General features: G+C 34.9%; 3 protein-coding genes across 7 annotated transcripts; all 3 read left to right on the top strand.

The window, feature by feature from the left end:
- Positions 1-408: 408 nt before the first annotated feature.
- LOC108215426 (disease resistance protein RUN1-like) lies at positions 409-7,432 on the top strand. Of its 5 annotated transcripts, none has more exons than XR_010290688.1 (6): positions 409-588; positions 1,093-1,608; positions 2,532-3,639; positions 3,836-4,108; positions 5,392-6,641; positions 6,728-7,432. XR_010290688.1 is itself a non-coding variant. In XM_064090983.1 (4 exons), exons 1-4 carry the CDS (start codon positions 878-880, stop codon positions 5,891-5,893), a joined length of 2,130 nt encoding a protein of 709 aa, XP_063947053.1. In that variant the 5' UTR covers positions 628-877; the 3' UTR covers positions 5,894-6,037. The 5 variants fall into 5 exon arrangements, 2 of the variants coding, with proteins under 2 accessions (XP_063947053.1, XP_017243416.1); XR_010290687.1 differs by having other exon boundaries at positions 1,087-1,608; XR_001805938.2 differs by lacking the exon at positions 409-588 and having other exon boundaries at positions 631-1,608.
- Positions 7,433-9,720: 2,288 nt separating this feature from the next.
- LOC108213111 (disease resistance protein RPV1-like) lies at positions 9,721-15,214 on the top strand. The gene is made up of 5 exons (XM_017384853.2): positions 9,721-10,676; positions 10,971-12,084; positions 12,305-12,577; positions 13,217-14,485; positions 14,575-15,214. Exons 1-5 carry the CDS (start codon positions 10,030-10,032, stop codon positions 15,037-15,039), a joined length of 3,768 nt encoding a protein of 1,255 aa, XP_017240342.1. The 5' UTR covers positions 9,721-10,029; the 3' UTR covers positions 15,040-15,214.
- Positions 15,215-16,047: 833 nt separating this feature from the next.
- Positions 16,048-16,707, top strand: LOC108213120 (uncharacterized). Its single transcript, XM_017384861.2, has one exon. The coding sequence runs from the start codon at positions 16,048-16,050 to the stop codon at positions 16,705-16,707; it is 660 nt and encodes a 219-aa protein (XP_017240350.2).
- The last annotated feature ends 5,296 nt before the right edge of the window (positions 16,708-22,003 follow it).

Here is a 22,003-nt window from a genome sequence, read left to right as displayed (position 1 = left end):
ATATTTTTAAAATTTTATTTTTGCAAATAAAAATTCAAATATGAAATTTTCATTTACAAAAAAAAAATTAAGAAAATAAATATCGAAACTAGTCGGTCAATGCACTTTAATGTTGTGTTTGGTTGGGGTGAATGATTCCGGAAGGAATGAAATGAAAAATAACTATATCAGGGATGATTTTGAAGAAATTTCATTCCTTCCTCCATTCCATTCTCTACATCATAGATATCATCCCTTCCATTTGAGATGGAATGCTCCATTATCTCTCATGCTCAATTTCTTCTCAAATCTCATCATAGCAATTTTGCACTCTTTCAAATTTTTTCAAAATTTTCTTCTATCTCTATTAGTTTCAAAGTATTTTTTACTCATTTCATTCCATTTCATTCTCCCCAACCAAACACAACATTAAATTAAAGTGCCCAAACTCAATTAGCTCTTGAGATGGAGAAAGCACTCTATTATACTTTGAGCAACTCAAAACAGCACACGACTGAAGCACGCCCAATCTTCCTAGAAGAGGAATGAAATAGCTCGACTGGAAAGGAGAAGACATGGCCGACTCAACCCACAGCGGTAGGGCCGAAGGTAGGCTATCTCTCCTCATTAATAGATCTACGTAACTTCATTGAAGCATTTTGACAAACACTTGAGTGCAGCAGAAGCGTCTATGGATCCACATGTTGTTAGTTTCTTGTAATTAGTTTCCTCAGACAGATAGTATTATCTAATGTGTTTGTTTTTGCATAAGCTATTTGAATATTTTATGCTTACAAGATTATTAAACTGCCATATGTTTATGTCGTCTGTGTTTGTTTTCTCTTTCAACTTGGCAGCTTAAATTAATTAAGAATCTTTAACAAGCACCTAATCCATAATGTACTGCAGTTCTAAAATAGACTGCAAGTTGACTTCACAATATCATTATTTAGCTAGCATGGTTCAGTTCATTCTCAGTATTACTCGTTCGATTTCTGCTATTGCTATGGAGCACTACAATCATTGGCTAGTAGTTTTAATTTGGGTTCTGCCTGTACTCGTTATACTCACCATAATCACTATCATCATCCGTTCAATTTTAACTAGGGACAGACCTTGTGTGGATCCCCCAAGTAATCCATTTGCTGCGCCTTCTTCCACTTCTTCATCCCCACCTGGCAGCTGGGATGTGTTTCTAAGCTTTCATGGTGGAGACACTCGGGGAAGCTTCACGGCTCATCTCTACAAAGCTCTACATGATGCAGGAGTCAGAACCTTCATGGATGAGCCTGAACTCCGGACGGGTGAAGAGATTTCAGCAGGACTCTTTAACGCAATTCATGGTTCAAAGATGTGCGTGGTTGTTCTTTCGGAGAATTTCGCATATTCTAAATGGTGCCTTAAGGAGCTCGTAGAGATCATTAGTTGCCAGAGAACCAAAGGTCTGGTGGTCGTTCCTGTATTTTACTATGTTGATCCATCAGATGTTCGACACCGGAGGAAGGGATTTATGGAAGGTCTGCGTAGTCAAAAGAACGCTGGCTCTGTTGAAATGGTACAGAAGTGGGAAACTGCTCTTGCTGCAGTTGGACGGATAAAAGGACACCATCTGCAAAAACATGCAAATGAGTAAGTCACTCTATTTGTTGAGATTGTATTATCTTACATTATGATTGCTTAAATATAGTTTACAATAAAATTAAGTCCTCCTTCAAAAACATATATTATGATTGTTGAAAAATTAAAAGTTCTAATACTTGCACCTTGAAATTGTTTCTTAATAGGAATTAATTTGAGGGGAAATTAAATGATGTCCTGAACTATTCTGGTTTTATGTAATAGGTCCCTCAACAAAAGATTCGGCAAATCGGGTTCTTTAACTTTCATTTTTTTGGACCGAGTCCTAATTCCGTTAAAAAGATTCTGCGCCGTCAGAATCTTGCTGACGTGGTAGTTAACTTTAAAATCTCGTTAGCTGACATGTAAACTGACAGAAAAACATAATTAAACAAAAAAAAGACATACTAGCTCATATATAGAGGTTAATAGAATCCACTATCCATCTACATACACATAACATATAGGTATTTGTTGGGTTAGAGTTTATCTTTGAAGTTGGAGGAAGCCCCGCAGCGGCTAGGAAAAGAAGGAAGAGACAGAAAGATTTTTTAGGAGAATAGGGCTTTTAGCACAAGTTTTGTTTTATATTTTATTTATGTTACCTTGAAATTGTTATATCTTTTTTATTTTGTTTGCGGATGTTTTGAATGCACTTTTTAGTCAATATCCATATGCAAATATTTATGCCTTGGAGTTTTTTTTTTTTGTTTGTCAGGAAAGCCTTAAAGTTTTGTTTGTTAGGATTTGTACAATTCAAAGAATGTACAAATTTTTTGCATCGAATGTTATTATTTCTCACATAAAGTATAAACTTAATCTTTGATACTACATGTCACGACTATTGTGGTATCTTTTAGAAGTTTTAAGCCTAATATATATTGCTTACTGAAACAGCCACTTCCGCTGCTTTGATAATAAACTATAATTAACAGAAATGAAGCAGATGTCGTTCAAAAAATTATGAATGTGGCACTACTGCAAGCATCCATGAAAGTACATGGCGAGGAACATCTGTTTGGGGTAGATTCTGTTATAGAAGAGATATATAAGAAACTACAAATGGAGTTGAACGAGGTCCGCGTTATTGGAATATGTGGGATGGGCGGCATTGGAAAAACCACAATTGCAAAAGCTTTCTACAACAATTATTTCAACAAGTTCGTTATCAGTTGCTTTATTGAAAATGTTAAACAAAAGTCACAAGGGGCTGATCCTCTAGTTTGGCTACTTGAGCAGCTCTTGGTTAAGCTTCTCAGAAAGAACGATTTCAAGGTCACTGATGTTGGAAGTGGAATAAGACTATTAAAAGAAATTCTTTGTTTTAATAAAGCTCTCATTGTTCTGGATGATTTGGACCAGTCAATCCCTTCCGATCTGCAGATAAAGCTCTGCAACCTGGCTTCTCCAGGAAGTAGGATTATTTTTACGACAAGAGATGCAAATTTGCTAAATCAACTGAAGGAAGATATTCCAGAAGTAGATATATACACGGTGAAAAAATTGGGACAAAATGATTCATTAGAGCTCTTTAGCTATCACACCTTTAGGAAATCGATGCCACCTGAGATGTTTAGAGAGCTCTCCGCAGAGTTTGTAACTTATGCAGGAGGTCTTCCCTTGGCTCTAAAGATGTTAGGCTCATCTTTGCGTGGTAGAAATCATGTGTCATTTTGGGAAGCTATGCTTATCAAGGTTCAGAAAATTCCAATGGACCAGATACAAGAAATCCTTCAACTAAGCTATGATGAATTGGATGAGACGGAGAAAGCAATTTTCCTAGATATTGTCTTCTTCTTTGTTGGAAATGACAAAGACGATGCTGTTTATGCATTTAAATCCTGTGATTTTTATCCTGACCTTGGAATACCAGTTCTAGAAGAGAGATGTCTAATCACAGTTGATGAGTGTAACAGATTACAGATGCATAATCTTATCCAAGACATGGGAAGGAAAGTTGCTCGCAAAGAATTTAATCAAGGGAATGGCAGATACTTGCGCTTGTATCAAGAGAATGCATGCGAGCGGTTGCAAAATCTAGAGGTAATCACTGACCCAAGGGCAAAGACCAAATTTAAATGAAAACCATGACTACATTCTAATTTATGCATATGCATATCGATCGTGCTAATATTGAACCAGTAATATTATTATTTAAATACATCAAAGGCTTGTCTGCTGCCAAGCATCTAACAAAAAAAGTCTAATGCTAGTTTTTATCATATTTTTGCCTTATCAGGGAGCAGATCATATCGAACTTCTGTTACTCGACTTAACCAGATCCAAAGCAAGACAATTGACTACCAAAATATTTAGAAAGCTGTGCAAGTTGAGATTACTTGAAATAATTGATCCACATAACATCCTCTCGGGAGATTTGAAAAATTCATGTCCGGAGTTGAGGTACATGCGGTGGTCCCATTCCCCATGGACAAGTGTTAATGCGAAATTTCGTTCACAAAGACTTGTCTGTCTTGACATGTCATACAATCGACTTGATTCATCATGGAAGGTATGAAATTTGATATACATATTTTTATTAAACATTTAAATTGACATGTATTATCTATTATTCATATGTCAAATAAATTTTAGTCTAACTTTAGATTGTGAAAATGTGGAACAAAATAATATTAAATAATTATTGTATCATCATTTTATGCCAAAACTAATGATGCCAAGCAAGTAAGATCATGATAAGTTATTCTTTGTTTTAATTGTAGCCATGACATGATGTTATGTTAGTATGCCACTTAAAATGGTGAAGAATTTAATAAACATCAAACAATTATATTTTTGGAATTTGTAAAAAAGTTAAATGGGAAGTTTCATCATTGTTAATTTAGAATTTTCAAAGAAGTTATATGGAGAGTATTATATACAAACTAAGTAGTAAATGTAATATATAAATTTTAAATTTTTCGTATTATATTAATAAATTCGAAATATTAAAAATTTTGGTGGGCTTGTCGGTATTTGTATTAATTATTGAATAGCGTTTTTTATTAATAATATATATTTTGGTGGGTAAACTCAATTTTAATTAAAATATATTCAAACATTTTAACTTAAATATATCTTTAATATTTTAAATCAATTTTAATGTTAAAATTATATTATTAAATTTGAAATATTTAAAAATTGCAATTAGTCTGTTGATATTTGGACTGATGAGAGTTTTTTTAGATAAAAAAAATATGTCTAATGAGACTATTTAATTTCAAATAAAAATTCCAAATTAAATATATGTTTTAAACTTTTTTATTATTAAAATCTATTTTAACATAAAATCATCTATTGGAAAAACTATTTAAATTTGTTTTAGAATCAAAATAGCATAGCACCGAATATAAACTACAACACTTAATACCAAAAGTGAAACAGTTTTTAGTACTTATATATCCTATCCTAAACATATTTTTATCTCCTGCTAATTTATAACCCACGTCATATATGAATATTTTTAAAAATGTATGTTTATCGTAATAATTTATATGATGTACGAATTTATTTAAAAGTATTTTATATATTTTAATAATTTATACATTTGAATATATCAAATAGAAGAGCCTCCGACATATATTAAAAATTATAATTAAATTTTGTTATAATTTTATTAAATATATATATTTAATCATTAATTTAGATATATAAAAGGATTATAAAATATTAAAGTAGGGCCAGCTTAGAAATTACTAATATTCAAAACTTTTATAAAATCTTAGAATTAAATTATAAAGAAGTTTTTGATTGAAAATATGCTTTTTGTGTTGACTTGTATTATGTTTCAAACAGCCACCTGCTAGCTTGAAGAGTCTAAATATGAGTTACTCAAAGCTAAAAAGCATCCCTAACTTGAGTGAATTGAAAGTGCTTGAGAGGTTATTGCTGCAAGGTTGTCAAAACCTATCTAAAGTACCCTCAACTATTAGCCAGTTGAGTAAATTGGGTCATTTAGATATGGGTAGCTGCCGCCTGTTGAGAGAATTGCCGGAGTCAATTGGCCAGTTGACTCTATTGAGACTATTTAATTTAAGTCATTGTGTCAATCTGAATCAGTTGCCCGAGACTATCACGCAATTGACTCGTTTGAACCATTTAAAACTGGAGTGTTGCTACAATCTGAAACGGTTGCCAGAGCGAATAGGTAATATGCAAGGCTTAATAACGTTTCATGCACGTTGGAGTGGAATTGAACAATTGCCAGATTCATTCGGAGAGCTTATTAATTTAGTCCATCTGAATTTGTTTTGGTGCAAAAACCTAACTGCTCTTCCAGATAGCATATGTAAGCTGATGTTCCTCAAAGAACTCAATCTGGGAGGCAGCCATAAGCTGAAGCGATTGCCTGAGGAATTGGGGAAGATGCAATCCTTAGAACGTCTTTATGCCGGCTGTGAAGAAATTAACGAATTACCAGATTCTATTGGTGAACTGAGTAGCTTACAAGTGTTGAACTTGAGTGCGTGTCGTAATCTTAGATATCTGCCCGGTCACTTTCTAGTTTACACTTTCCCACATCGTATGGAGAAATAATTGATTTGCCTGAGAGGCTGAAGAGTACGAGATTGGAAAGTCTAGACCTATGTTGTAATATAAGGTTATGGCTACCTACGATTCAAAGTATCCCTTCTTTGAAGGAGCTAAGCATCACTGATGAGAGCCAGAGTTTTTCAACGGAGCCGTTGAGTCTTCTTAAGCTGTCTAACCTACATGGTCTTATATTGCGTAACCATTCAGGGTGTGGGCCCTCATTTTACGAATTTCCTCTGAGTCTACAACAGTTGCGGGTATATGACAATGCGACATTGGAACAGCTACCCGATTTATCCAGATTAAAATGCTTATTGAGAGTGATTATAAGTGCATGCATCAGCCTTCGATCTCTCCCTCCACTTCCTCCTCATCTTCAATCACTCAAGGTAGATGGATGCACAAAGCTGCAAGAAGTACCAGATCTGTCAATGTTGAAGGAATTAGAAGAGCTAAGTTTTGTTAAGTGCAGCAACCTGAAATCAATCAGTTTGAAAGAGAGTACCCTTCAGGTTTTGTTGGTGTCTCTAACGATATCTCTGTTAATTACACACAACCATACATCTATAAATATATTCACCATCTTTTAATGTTACAGGGAAGACGATGGTTTTCATTTAGAGCTAATCTACCAAACAAGATGATTCCAGAATGGTTTGATTATACAAGCAGTGAGTGCAAACTCTCTTTTCAGATCTCACCAGCCTTGGGAGACAACTTCTTAGGTATTGCATTCTGGGTTGTCTATAAATGCCAAGAGAGATGCGATGAATCTAACTTTAGTGCCCTTATTACCAATAAAACAAAGGCTACTAGAAAGGATGTCGACATTGATGTAGCAGCGAATAATGGAGATGAACTACGGTCAACAGTAAAATACATAAGGGCAAAGGACATGTCAGTGGAAAGTGGTGATCGAATTACGGTTTCAATTAATAGGATACTATATTTTTATACGTGGGATGAAGTTTGTTTTGTACGTAAAAGAGGAGTTCCGCCTGCAGAAGTAGAGGTAGAGAAGTGGGGGGCCCATATACTACACAAAACAGATATCACCAGATTGTGATTTGTACAAATCCTTGTTAGTTGTATAAGTCTATTGAGATTTTGTATATAACTTCTGTACATATAGTCAAATATTTGGTGTCCACATGAAAGCGATTTGCCTGTCAATTGTAAGAGTTCCTTCTGGAGAAGTGGAGGTAGAGAAGTGGGGGGCCCATATACTGAAAAAAAAAAAGATAACAGGATTGTGATTTGTACAAATCCTTGCTTTGTAAAAGTTTATTGAGATTTTTGTATATCACTAACTGTACATATAATCAGATAACACAAATAAGGCAGTAAACTGTCGAGTATGAGATTATTTAATGCATAATATATTTGCAAATGGCAACTTGTAGAGTTGTAGTATCACAATAAGAAAACATAGACTTAAATGTAGCTTCAATATATTCATCTTATTTGTCTTCGAGTTGTTTTACAAATATTGGCCAACAAGACTAGTTCAAATCTGGTCAGTTTTGAAGAATTGGTCAATGGCAGTATGTTCTCATATATGCCAGACTTGAATGAAATTTGAGTGAGTAGATACATAGTTGAACTTTGATTTCAACACAGATCTACTAGTAAGTGACAAGTAATAAGACTGCTCGTGCACTTTATATACAAAAAACAATTTAGCATGCTAAAGGGTTACTTGCAAGAAATTATATTTTTCGACTATGCTGACTTGATTTTGGTAATAACTTCTCAACTAATTTAGAATACTATCAATGTCAGTTACTCGAAGAACCTGAAAACCGCCCCTGACTTGAGAGATTCAAAGTTAGTTGAGAAGTTATTACCTCGGTCAGCTGCATAATTAGCTGAATTGGGTAATTTGGATTTGCGTCGTTGTCACAGCCTTAAAAGACTGCCCGAGCCTATCATACAGTTGTCCAATTTGGACAGCTTAAATGTCAGTGGTTGCTGCAGTCTAAGACAGTTGCCAGAGCAACTGGGTGCTTATAAAGGGTTTGAAGATGCAAGTTATACAACACTTGAGCAACTGCCAGATTCAGTTGCCCACCTAATGGAATTAGTCAACTGTCAAATTGAAGATTATACCCGTAAAACTCAGCGCATGCTTAGCATAATGGTCTCGCAGAGGTAGGTTTCTCCGCATAATGGTCTCGCAGATAATTCATTAAGTTTGGGAAATTTTGGTGAAGTTTCGTATGAAAAGTGGATCTAATTTTAAAAGATCGTTGACTGACTTGACTTGTAGCTTGTGGTCAGAAAAATACCAAGTAATCTGCTAAGAAAAATGGGCAGAAAAAGAATCGGGGAAGAAAATCAAGACCCTTTATTAACGAGTCAAATCACATTTCAGCTGCACATGAGGATTATTAAATATAATATATCAAAATTTGATTAGCGTTATATAATTTTTTATTTGAAAATAATGACTATTATATTATTATCAAAAGATTTTCATATTAATCATGATTTATAATTATTATTATATTATTATCCAAAGAATTTTTCATGTTGATCAGGACTGTATAATTAAAAACATCAATATCTCAATATTTGATAGAATTTTCAATTTTATAATTATTATAACACTATTTCTAATTACTGATAAATTTTACTCAACCTAACCCAACAAAATTGAAATAATATTTTATGTGTCAACTAATAATAATGATTATACAAAATAAATAAATTATGGTTTATAAAAATATATATTTTCAAAATATAATTTACTCCCTCTGTCTTCTTTTAGAGCATCTCCAATAACGTTATTTATTAATTGGCTATAATTTAAAAATAGTATATTGTTAATATTTACATCATTATAAATGGAATATATTAATTTAATGTGGTAATAAATTATGTGTAATCTTTCAACAAATTTTTTACAGATATGTAGAGATTCGACAAATATAGCCACTTATAATTATAGACAAGGGGTTGGTGTAGTTGGAGACTTGGAGCGTCGATTTTTGAATCAATTGGCTATAATTTTTATTTATAGTATGCCAAATAAATTTTTAGCTAAAGGCTCCTCATAGTTGGAGATGTTCTTACAAGTCGTTTTAAAAAAAAAAAATGTTCCAAAATACTTGATCTGTTTCTCTTTTCAGAACAATCTTTTGAATGTTTTTCAAAGAATATATACAATGTTTGACTACCACACATATAAACATAAATCAATTTAGTTTAGTACTCCCTCTGTCTCATTTTATGAGTCCCTTTTGGGAAAAAAAGTTTCTCTCTTCATTCAATACAAATTTATCTCTATATTAATTATGATTTTTTTAAAACTCAACATTATTCTCATTTCTCAATGCACTAAATTTTTATATTTATTATGAATTTTTGAAACTCAACTCTATTCTCTCTTATCACTGTACTAACTAATGATATATGAGATAAAATTATATATGACCAACTATTTTTTTAATATGCGTGTTTTTTGAAAAAGGACTTATAAATTAATTGAGACGGAGTGAGTACATTTATTAGAAGTATACAAGAAAACTAAATAGTCAACTAATTTTATTTTTTTTTTAAATGAGTCATGTAAAAAGAGTTGAGCGAGTAGAAAAAGGCTTAAAATATTTTCTTTTCGTATATAAAAAAACCAAAAACACTCAAGCATCTTCGAAATTTCATGAATTTCAGTGACTGTCGGCGACGTCTGAAAGATACTCATTGAAGTCAAGATGATGCTCATCACACAACGGTCAGGACCACATAATTTAATAGTCCGATATTCTAGTTAGCTTCTATTTAAAATGCCAGTCAGTGTGCATATATGGTGTTTGATAAAATGTCAATCTTATTTGCATGAAATCACATATCGGTAAGGATCACATAGTTTAATACTCCGACATTCGTTCGATCTCTGCTATGGAGCACTACAATCATCTGCTGGTAGTTTTAATTTGGGTTCTGCCACTTCTCGTTATACTCCCCATGATCACTATCATCATGCGTTCAATTTCAACTGCTTTAACTGCCCCTTCTTCCTCTTCTCCATCTCCGCCTGGCAGCCGGGATGTGGAAACATTAACTGCGCCTTCTTCCTCTTCTGCATTCCCACGTAGCAGCTGGGACGTCTTCCTATGTTTTCATGGTAAAGACACTCGCGGAAACTTCACTGCGCATCTCTACAAAGCTTTGCATGATGCAGGATTTAAAACCTTCATGGATGAACCTCAACTCCGAAAGGGCGAAGAAATTTCAGTGGGACTACTGAACGCAATCCGTGGTTCAAAGATGTGCGTTGTTGTTATTTCGAAGAACTTTGCATATTCTAAATGGTGCCTTAGTGAGCTGTTGGAGATCGTTAGTTGCGAAAGAACAGAAGGCCTGGTGGTGGTTCCTGTTTTTTACTATGTTAATCCATCAGATGTACGGCACCGGAGAAAGGAATTTATGGAAGGTCTTCGCAGTCAAAGGAACACTCACTCTGTTGAAATGATAAAGAAGTGGGAATGTGCTCTTGCTGCAGTTGGGAAGCTAAAAGGATACCATCTCAAAAAAGATGCAGGAGAGTAAGCCTCTATATTTGTTGATCTTGTTATATTTTTACTATAATCGTTTGGATATAGTATAGTATTCGTTAAAATTAAGTCCCTTTGGGTCACCCTAATGCAATTTATACTTTAAAATGTTAAAATATGCACAAATCTTTTGCAGAGAATGTTACTATTGCAAATTAAGTGTAATCTGAATTTTTGAATCTGTGTATGTGAACATCCATGTCATAAATATTGTGACAAAACCCTATAGGCGATCTCTTCATGACAAAACCTCTTCTGTTGTCTTGATTATAAACTTAATAACAGAAATGAAGCAGACATTGTTCAAGATATTGTGAAAAATGCGGAACGACTACATGCATCTGTGAAAGTACACAATGAGGAACATCTGTTCGGGGTAGATTCTGTCGTTGAAGATATTTATCAAAAACTACAAATGGAATCAAATGATGTCCGTGCCCTTGGAATATGTGGTATGGGAGGTATTGGAAAAACTACAATTGCCAGAGCTTTTTACAATAGTTATCATGACAAGTTCCCAGTTAGTTGCTTTATTGAAAATGTTAAAGAAAATTTACAAGGGGGTAAGAATCTACTTTGGTTACTTCAACAACTCTTGGTTAAGCTTCTCAGAAACAATGATTGTAGGGTCACTGATGTGGAAAGTGGAATAAGACAGTTGAAACAAATTCTTTGTTTAAATAAAGCTCTCATTGTTCTGGATGATTTGGACCAGTCAATCCCTTCAGAATTGCAGATAAAGCTCTGCAGCCTGTCTTCTCCAGGAAGTAGGATTATTTTTACGACAAGAGATGCAAATTTGCTAAATCAACTGAAGGTAGATATTCCAGAAGTAGATATATACACGGTGAAAAGATTGGGACAAAATGATTCATTAGAGCTGTTTAGCTATCACGCCTTTAGGAAATCGATGCCACCTGAGATGTTTAGAGAGCTCTCAGCAGAGTTTGTAACTTATGCAGGAGGTCTTCCATTGGCTCTAAAGGTGTTAGGCTCATCTTTGCGTGGTAGAAATCATGTGTCATTTTGGGAAGCTAAGCTTATCAAGGTTCAGAAAATTCCAATGGACCAGGTACAAGAAATCCTTCAACTAAGCTATGATGAATTGGATGATGAGACAGAGAGAGCAATTTTCCTAGATATTGTCTTCTTCTTTGTTGGAAAGGACAAAGACGATGCTGTTTATACATTTAAATCTTGTGATTTTTATCCTGACCATGGAATACCAATTCTAGAAGACAGATGTTTAATAACAGTTGATGAGTGTAACAGATTACAGATGCATAATCTTATCCAAGACATGGGGAGGAAAGTTGCTCGCGAAGAATTTAAGCAAGGGAACGGCAGATACTTGCGCTTGTATCAAGAAAATGCATGCGAGCGGTTGCAAAATCTAGAGGTAATCACTGACCCAAGGGCAAATCCTAATCAGTAAATAGTCTCTGTGACCAAAGTTAAATGAAAACCATGACTACATGGTGTTTTATGTATATGCATATCGAACGTGCTAATACCGAACCAGTAATATTATTAGCTAACTACATCAAAGGCCTGTTTGCTGCCAAGCATCTAACAAGAAAAGTCTTATGCTAGTTTTTATCATATTTTTGCCTTATCAGGGAGCAGATCATATCGAACTTTTGTTACTCGACTTAACCAGATCCACAGCAAGACAATTGACTACCAAAATATTTAGAAAGCTGTGCAAGTTGAGATTACTTGAAATAATTGATCCACATAACATTATCTCGGGAGATTTTAAAAATTCATGTCCGGAGTTGAGGTGCATGCGATGGTCCCATTCCCCGTGGACAAGTGTTAATGCTAAATTTTGTTCACCAGAACTTGTCTGTCTTGACATGTCATACAATCAGCTTGATTCATCGTGGAAGGTATGTATTCTCTGTTTTTCATATAGGTCAAATCAAATTTTAGTCTAACGAAGAATATTAAAATATAGAACAAATGATATTAAATAATTATTGTATATGTAAAAGCTAATGATGCCAAACAAGTAAGCTCATGATAAGTTAATATTTGTTTTAATTGTAGTTATGACATGATTTATTGATGTTATGTGAGTATGCCACTTAAAATGGGGACTTTAACAAACATCAAACAATTATATTTTTAGAATTTGTAGAAAAATTAAATGGGAAGTTTTATCATTATTTAATTTAGAATTTTCAAAAAAGTTATATGGAGAGTATTATATACAAATCAAGTAGTAAATGTAATATACAAATTTATAATTTTTAGTACTTAATACCAAAATAGAATAGTTTTAGTACTTATGTATCCTAAACCAGACCTGAATAGTGAAACCTCTAACTCAACAAAGATATATTAGTCTCTTAACTTTTTTTCGCATACTTTTAAGTATTCAAGAAGGAGTATAAAATATTAAGATACGAATGGGAGTAGGAGTTACTGATATTCAAAACCTTTATATAATATTAGAATTACATTTTAAAAGAAGTTTTAAATTGAAAATATGTTTATTATACTGATTTGTATTATGTTTGGAACAGCCACCTGGGAGCTTGAAGAGTCTAAATGTGAGTCACTCTAAGCTAAAAAGCATCCGTAACTTGAGTGATTTGAAAGTGCTTGAGAGGTTATTACTGTATGGTTGTCAAAATTTATCTAAAGTACACCCAACTATTGGCCAGTTGAGTAATTTGGGTCATTTAGATATGGGTCGCTGCCGCCTGTTGAAAGAATTGCCGGAGTCAATTGGGCAGTTGACTCTGTTGAGACATTTTAATTTAAGTCATTGTGTCAATCTGAATCAGTTGCCCGGGACTATCACGCAGTTGACTCGTTTGAACCATTTGAAACTGGAGTCTTGCCACAATCTGAAACGGTTGCCAGAGCGAATGGGTAATATGCAAGGCTTAAAAACGTTTGTTGCAAGTTGGAGTGGAATTGAACAATTGCCAGATTCGTTTGGAGAGCTTATTAAATTAGTCCATTTGAATTTGTTTTGGTGCAAAAACCTAACTGCTCTTCCAGATAGCATATGTAAGCTGATGTTGCTCAAAGCACTTGATCTAGGAGGCTGTCATGAGCTGAAGCGATTGCCTGAGGAATTGGGGAAGATGCAATCCTTAGAACGTCTTCATGCCGACTGTGAACAAATTAACGAATTACCAGATTCTATTGGTCAACTGAGTAGCCTACAAGTGTTGAACTTGAGTGCCTGTCGTAATCTTAGATATCTTCCCAGTAGCATCTGGAATCTTACATCACTTTCTACATTACAATTTCCCTCATCGTACAGAGAAATAATTAATTTGCCTGAGAGGGTGAAGAGTACGAGATTGGAAAGACTAGACCTATGTTGTAATATAAGGTTATGGCTACCTAAGATTCAAAGTGTCTCTTCTTTGAAGGAGCTAAGCATCACTGATGAGAGCCAGAGTTTTTCAACGGAGACTTTGAGTCTTCTTAAGCTGTCTAACCTACATAGTCTTATTTTGCGTAACCATTCAGGGTGTGGGCCCTCATTTTATGAACTTCCTCTGAATCTGCAACAGTTGTGGGTATATGACAATGCGACATTGGAACAGCTACCCGATTTATCCAGATTAAAATGCTTGAGGGGACTGGTTATAAGGAGATGCATCAGCCTTCGATCTCTCCCTCCACTTCCTCCTCATTTTCAATCACTCAAGGTAGATGGATGCACAAAGCTGCAGGATGTACCAGACCTTTCAATGTTGAAGGATATAGAAGAGCTAAGTTTTGTTAGGTGCAGCAATCTAAAATCAATCAGTTTAAAAGAGAGTTCCCTTCAGGTTTGTAGGTGTCTCTTACTATCTCTCTGTTAATTAATTACACACAACCATACATCTATAAATATATTCACGATCTTTTAATGTTGCAGGCAAGACTATTGTTTTCATTTAGAGCTCATCTACCAAACAAGATGATTCCAGAATGGTTCAATTATACAAGCAAAGAGTGCAAACTCTCTTTCCAAATTTCACCAGCCCTGGGAGAGAACTTGTTAGGTATTGCACTCTGGGTTGTCTATAAATGCAAAGAGACTCAGAGTCCATCTAAATTTACAGCTGTTATTACCAATAAGACAAAGGCTACTAGAGAGGACGTCGACATCGATGTAGCAGTGAGAAATGGAGTCGAACTACGGTCGACGGTGCAATGCAAAAGGGCACAGGACATGTCAGTAAAAAGTGGTGATCAAATTACGGTTTCAATTAAAAGAAAACTATATTGTTATATTAGCAATGAAGATGATTTTGGAGGAAAATGGGTTCCCTCCGGAGAAGTGGAGGTGGAGACCTGGGGGGCCCATATACTACAAAAAACGGATTTCACTGGATTGTGATTTGTAGCAATCCTTGTTTACTTATAAGTCTATTAAGATTTTTGTATATGACTACTGTACATATAATAAATATTTGGTGTCCACAGATGAGCGATTTGCCTGTCAATTGTCAAGAAGCAGTGAACTTTCTAATATATCAAAAAGACATAGACCTGAATGTAGTTTTGATTGTTTACTATGAGATTGCTGAATGCATATTTTGGCAACTTGTGTTATTATTACCATGATTACCACAAATAATCGATTAATTGAACTTACTCAGGTTGTCTTCTTGAGCTTTTATGTTATGGTAAGGACATTGCTGTGACTTTATTGCCAATCTTTACTTACTTTGGTTCAAGCAGGAATTTTAACCTTCAGAGATGATCCTGCACTTGTAAAGGGCCATCAAATTTTATCTGGACTACGTGAAGCAATAAAGAAGTCAAGAAATTTTCTCATCGGTCTCTCAGAGGATAATGCTTTTTTGCTATGGTGCCTTAATGGACTGGTAATTGAAGAAATCGGTTCTAGTGCAATTGAAGACTGCCTGATTCGTTTGGACGCCTGATCAATTTGAGCGATCTGAAATCGTCTAATTGCCAAAACCTTGCTAGCCTTCCAAATAGCATCTGGAAGCTGAAGTTGCTTAAATTACTAGATCTAAGTAGCAGTTCAAAGCTGGAGCGATTGCCTGAGCAGTTGGAGAAGATGCAATGCTTAGAGTATCAGTTCCCATGTGCCCTGCTTCTGAGCCGGTTTTTTGCTGTGGTTGCAATTGGTATTGAGTGTTTAAGATCTTTTCTCTTTTCTTTTTGCCATGTAAAAAAATTGGCATAAAAAATGATGAAACTAAGAATGCCAATGATTGTTTATATTCTGCAATTGACCGAGTAATAATAATCTAAAAATAGTTCAAGGTTCAGAAATCGACACTTGTCTATCTTTTTAGTGATCCCTTTAGAATTCTCTATGCTGCAACTTCCAATCTCCATCCTTGCTCTTCTGCTAGATAGCTTCCGCCTATCCATGGCGGAGCATGAGCTAAAAAATATCACCATTGATAACCCTCCCGCTCAGTATCCGAATAGCTCCTCTGTCGACCCCTCTTCTCAACCTTCTCAGCCCACATTATCAAAAATAAAGAAGTGGTTGTCTTCTCCATATTTTTGGTGTTTTCTTATCAGCTTCTTTGTTAAAGCTCTTATTGTTGGCTTATTACTCGGCCTGTATTACAAGCACGTTAACCCCCTATTCCAGATTGACGATGTTCATGTCAAGATCTCGCCTATTAAATATCCTGATTATGAAATCACATTAAAAGCCAGAAACAAAAATCGTGTATCGACCTTAGATTTTGACGAAGAAGGTGATGCTTCTCTTTTTTCGGGCTCAAAAGAGATTGCTAGAGGAAAATACCCGAAATTTGAAGAACACCCTGGGAACTCTCATGATGTTACAATGATCCTCCATGGCTCAACCGCATTGCCTGTTATCCAGTCAAGCCTGAACCTTGTGGACGTCAGAGAAAATGTTCCGCTATTTTTGTCTATAGATGCTCCTATGAAAGTGAAGATCGGGGCCTTAAAGGTTAAGAGCAAGAACATTAAGATTAAATGTAGTCTTACATTACAGAATTTGGATAGTGATGCAACGATTCTGCGTCAGAATTGTGTCAGCGAGGGCTAATCGTGAATGGAGATATTACAAATAGGACCGACAGAACACAGTTTCGGATGTAGAATTCAGAGCAGAAAGCTAGGATAAATTGCCATAAAACTAACCTTGCAGTTGCATATAGGTTTTTCTGTATTTTTAGCGAATTCTCGGGTACATATCTGTAAAAATGTAAGACAGTTTTCCGCGGTGAAAGTAACAGATGTTTAATCATTCCTTTGATAATCATGATGCATGATTTCTCTTGCATCAATTGCAGATCAGTTCTGTTTAAGTTATATTCTGCTTCATTCGGTTTAGCCAATAGTGTCAATAGTACAGATTTCCGCGAAGACAGAATAGGAGAAGTCATTGAACTGAACCATTTTTCTGACAGGATAAACAATTAATTCCAGACTGCTGGTCTTATACTAAGAAAACTGTGTTTTTTCCCCATACTTAAGATTAGGGAAAATCAATCTTTTTGTCACTCAACTATTTTTTCCTTTAGAAACCTACCACTGAACTAATGTTTTAATTTTTTTTATCACTAACGTTACTTTTGTATTGGATTGTACCACATTCCGTCAAGTTTGACCTCTGACCGTTAAATAAAGCGCCTACGTGGACAGTCTCGCTGATGTGTTATGCTGATGTGTCATACACATATATTAATAAGGGAAAATCATTTTTTTGTCACTCAACTATTTTTTCTTTAAAAACCTACCACTGAACTAATGTTTTAATTTTTTTGATTGCTAGCGTTACTTTATATAGTCGGCAAGTATCTGTGCTATTTCATTGCTCCTGGCTGAGGTACTGATAAGAAACTAAAAGTAAAAGAGACAAATGAACTTCATAATATAACACCAAAAACTTCATAATATTACACCAAAAGCAATTATAGCAAATGAAATTATATAGTCTCATACTTTCATTTGCAATTTGATAACACAAGTTTCGTACCAAAAGAAATTACATAGTCTCACAGTAAATGAAATTACATAGTCTCACAATAAATGGCTAGTACTTAGAAGGTGCAAGTCCCATATATTTCGCCACGTAAAATCACATCTGTTGAGATGGTTGACTTGAATTCGCTTGTCTTTGTATCTCCTCTGTACCCTGATTTGGAGTGCATGGCTGTGAGCTAGTCAATCTAATTGTAGTTGTTGATGAGGACAAGTATGTATGTCCATCATCTCCAATTAGCACTCCCATACCAGCTGGTCTTCCACTAGTCTGAAGTTGAGTACTTGAGGCCTTCGGAGGTCTTCCCCTCCTTTTCTTTTGAGTTGAATCCTTAGGGGGCTGTTCATTTGATTGTGTGTGATCACCCGCCTTATTTTGAACTGGCCTGCTCTTCTTTTTTGGTTGCGCTTGCTCTGATGAGGATGCTGTTACAGTCTACAAACAAATACTAGGATTAGTTAATCACAAATGACAAATGACAAATGACAAATACATGTAACTTAGCTATCATACCTGTGATTTTTTCTGTTTTGTCAGATTTTGTTTATTTCTTAAGGAATGTGCCTTTGCAGCCTCAGATTGTGCTTTTTTAGCTTCTGCAGCCTTCCTATGATTCTCCTGAACCTCAGCCTCATCTGTTTTACAAGTGGCCCTGTTGTGTCCAATCTGCAAACACCTACTACATTTCATTGTAATCCCTTTTTTTGATAATTTACAACCACTCCCAACTTCATCAGCTTCCCTCCTTCTGTGTTTTTTTGGCCTTCCAGGCATTCTCCTAGCTTTAGGAGGCAACAACTTGATTTGTGTAGTTATAGGCCACTCCTTGCTTCCTTTCATTGGGCTCATCAAATATGAGTATGCTTTCAAATAAGTAGTCTTCTTATAACAATCATGTACAAATTGTTCAGGCTGAGCATTGATACTCATTATGGCTTGACATGCATGACTACACGGAATTCCCGTTAAATCCCATCTCCTGCAACTACAAGTTCTATTCTTCATATCCACCTCATACTGATTACCCTCTATATCCTTAACTTCACACTTATCTCCACCATCCCAAGTTGATGTACACATCTTTGACCCCTCAATGCTCCAGTTAAGCTTTCTAATTATCCTAGGACATAGTTCAGTATCTATCCTGGCCATGTAGTCTCTTTTTATATGAATTCTTTCCATGCATTGCACTCTAATATGATCAAGCATGCTAATTATCGGTTTATATCTAGCTTCTAGTATCCAAGAATTAAAACATTCAGAAATGTTGTTATCCACAACATCGCAATGTGTCAATGTCTTAAAGTAAGCCCTACTCCAATATTTTGGATTAGTTTTCAAGAGGTCATCATAGGCAAAGGGAGAAATACACCTGATCTCATCCATCACTTTGTTGAAATCTGCCACTGTTGAAGCTTTTGCCGCTCTCCAAAAAGCATTCTTGAGGGCATTTCCAGGATGGTTTTTCTTCCAGTTTGCATGGATGTGTCTTGCACAACATCTGTGCTCTGCTGCTGGGAGGTTCTCATCGATAGCATTCTTCAAGCACTATGCAATTAGATAGTATTTATTAGAATCTACTTGCTCCATCTCTACACTTGCATCCATCTCTACACTTAGCTTGCATTCTCTTGAAATCTGATCTTTTCAAATAAACTCTCCTTTGTTTAGCCACGCCATAATTTCTTATAGCATCTCTCAAATGCTCCCTTGAAGTGAAGATCATACCAGCCTCAAACTCAATATGCTCTATAGGTGTGCTTGGATTAAAGGTTGGATATTGTCTCACGTGTTTTTTCTTACTCTTCTTTTTCTTCACACCTATGTTGTCAACTTCTTCATAGTCACTTGAATCAGTAGATTGATGACTTGGCACGTCAAATGAATCACTGTCCTCTTTCTCTTCAAAGTTTTTATCTACCTTTTCACATCCAAGTTCTTGATTATCATCGAACTTGGGAAAATTTTTTGCCAACATGTCATATTCATGCTGCACAAGGTTCCTCCATTCAGGCATTTCCCCAAAAAAATCATCATCCTCTGTTGTTCTCTCTGTCTCTTGCCTCTCATGTCTCTCATGCGGTTCTTCCACCACTTGCTCCGCTGTAACATTATTACTACCATTGTTAATGTGCATTTCAGTTAGACTACCATCCCTTAAAGGATCAATCTTTCCATCCCTTAACATTCTTTTCTTCTCTCTAATTTCCTCTAATTCTTCATCAAAATCTGATTCTACATCATAATCATCACCCGATAAAATTTCCTCATCAGTGCTATCCTCACTATCATCATCTTTTTCAGTTACAGGATCATCTAATTCGTCACCATCATCTACCTCATTCAAATCATGTTCAGCACTAAAATTAACATCTTGTTTCTTCTCTTCAGCACAATGATCAGCGTATATTGAAACAACACCATATTTTATTGCATCTAAACGCATCTCTTTAATCGAATCAAAATTCCACAATAATTTATAAGCTTCTTTACTTATGGTCAGAGGCTTCTTGTAATAAATTTTAAGACCAGTTCCATATCCAACATCATCTAAATAAGCCAAGAAACGCTCTAATAATAGGTCACTAACATCAACCCCATAGATAGTAGCACATGTACATCCTTTGTAGTAATATATTCCTTCTTTAGTTTTGAACTCACCCCCATGATATATCTCGAGCTTGACGGTGTCCATTTAACCTACGTAAAGGTTAGTCAAGAAAATGATTAGAACAGTGAATATAATATCGATTACATAACATAGTAACAAGATAATGCAAGTTTTTGACTTAATCATACCGTGAATGCAGTATCGTGATTGAATGAAAAACCCTTAGAAAGACATCTTCGAGAAAGAGGGGTTTTGTGCGATCAGGGAAATGAGGGTTTTGTTTGATCAGGTTAATCGTGTATAGAGGGTGTGTGTTTTTGTTATGTGTTGGACTGTTGGTCTTTTCTTTCTATTTAATTACTAAATTATAATTATAATATTACATGTAAGCAGCCACGTGTCAACATACCGCCATGCTGGAATACATAATAACGTCCGTTAATTATTTTTAACGGAGTACTTAGTTACTAATAGAATAATTAGTACAGTTCTAAGTATACGAGGTTTTATTGTTCAGTGGTAGGTTTCTAAAGGAAAAAATAGTTGAGTGACAAAAAGATTGATTTTCCCTTAAGATTATAGTATGTCGAAAAATAATTTATTACTTGATTAAGCTGATCCAAATTGAGGATTATTCTCTTTTGTTTGGTTGAAAGTTGTCCAGTAAGTCATGTCGCAGCTAACATCTGAGCAGTATGAATATCAACTCGAGATGAATCGACAGAGAAATGTAAATTCCGTATATAAATTTCTGCAAGAGTTCTGATAAAATGGAACAGCAGAGCGGATTCTAGCTCAGGTGACATCAAGAGACTTAGAATTTACAGGGGAAAGAAATACAGATATTCATTGATTTACTTTTACTTTGGCAGGGCTACAGACGAATGCTGGCGCTTGTTACATGATTGAGTTGTCGCGTTAAAATTTGTTAGACGGTCTGTGAACAAAAATATATCTGTTATTAAACATAATAATGTTAGAAACAAAGAAACAAGTATGAACTGAAGACTCTTTCAGATCTGCTGTCATGAGTGCATCATAAAGATTAAAATTATAAAATTGGCCCATTCTGTGTTGTGTCAATGTGTGTATAATTGGCCTGGAATGACTTGAGTGGAACCTGTAAACTGTTCCACTAATAATTGGAGTTTCATAAATAATTTCAGCTCAAGCCACCAATAATGGCTTTGGATCTAGTGGAGATTCATGTTTACACAACTAAAAAACTAGCAGTCTTTATTTTTATGGCATAAAAGCATCCAGAAAGCTGACCAATAATTAGGTACCATGTCTTATTTATCATTTTACTAGCATATTAGTACTCTCCTCTTTTATTCCCAGATTTATTATAACATATATTTATTTCTTATTAATTAAAAAAAATCTTATAGTTAGATGGCAACAAAATGAACTTATACAAAATATGAGAGTCAATCAAAAATATATTTTTTTATTGTCTTTAGAAAGCACAGAGACTTTTCAAAGTGGAGTCCAACTATTTTCCCAACTTTTTGAATAAAAGTATAGTTTCTCTATCAGCACCTACTTTAAAGAAATACAAAATAAAAAAGATATAATATAGTACTAATTCTAAAGAGAAAAGAGGAACTGTTTTTGTATCCATTATAGAAACCATTATTTCAAGATTCCTTATTTTTTTAAAAGGTGGGTGCTCACAAATCTAAGTGCCCAATTATAACTACTACTCTTCTGAGGAGCAATGACTTTGTCTCCACTCATCAAGGG

The sequence above is a fragment of the Daucus carota genome, chromosome 3 (assembly GCF_001625215.2).
Source record: "Daucus carota subsp. sativus chromosome 3, DH1 v3.0, whole genome shotgun sequence".
Lineage (NCBI taxonomy): Eukaryota > Viridiplantae > Streptophyta > Magnoliopsida > Apiales > Apiaceae > Daucus > Daucus carota.
The sequence above is the reverse complement of the archived record's forward strand: the minus strand, read 5'-3'. Positions and strand labels throughout refer to the sequence as shown.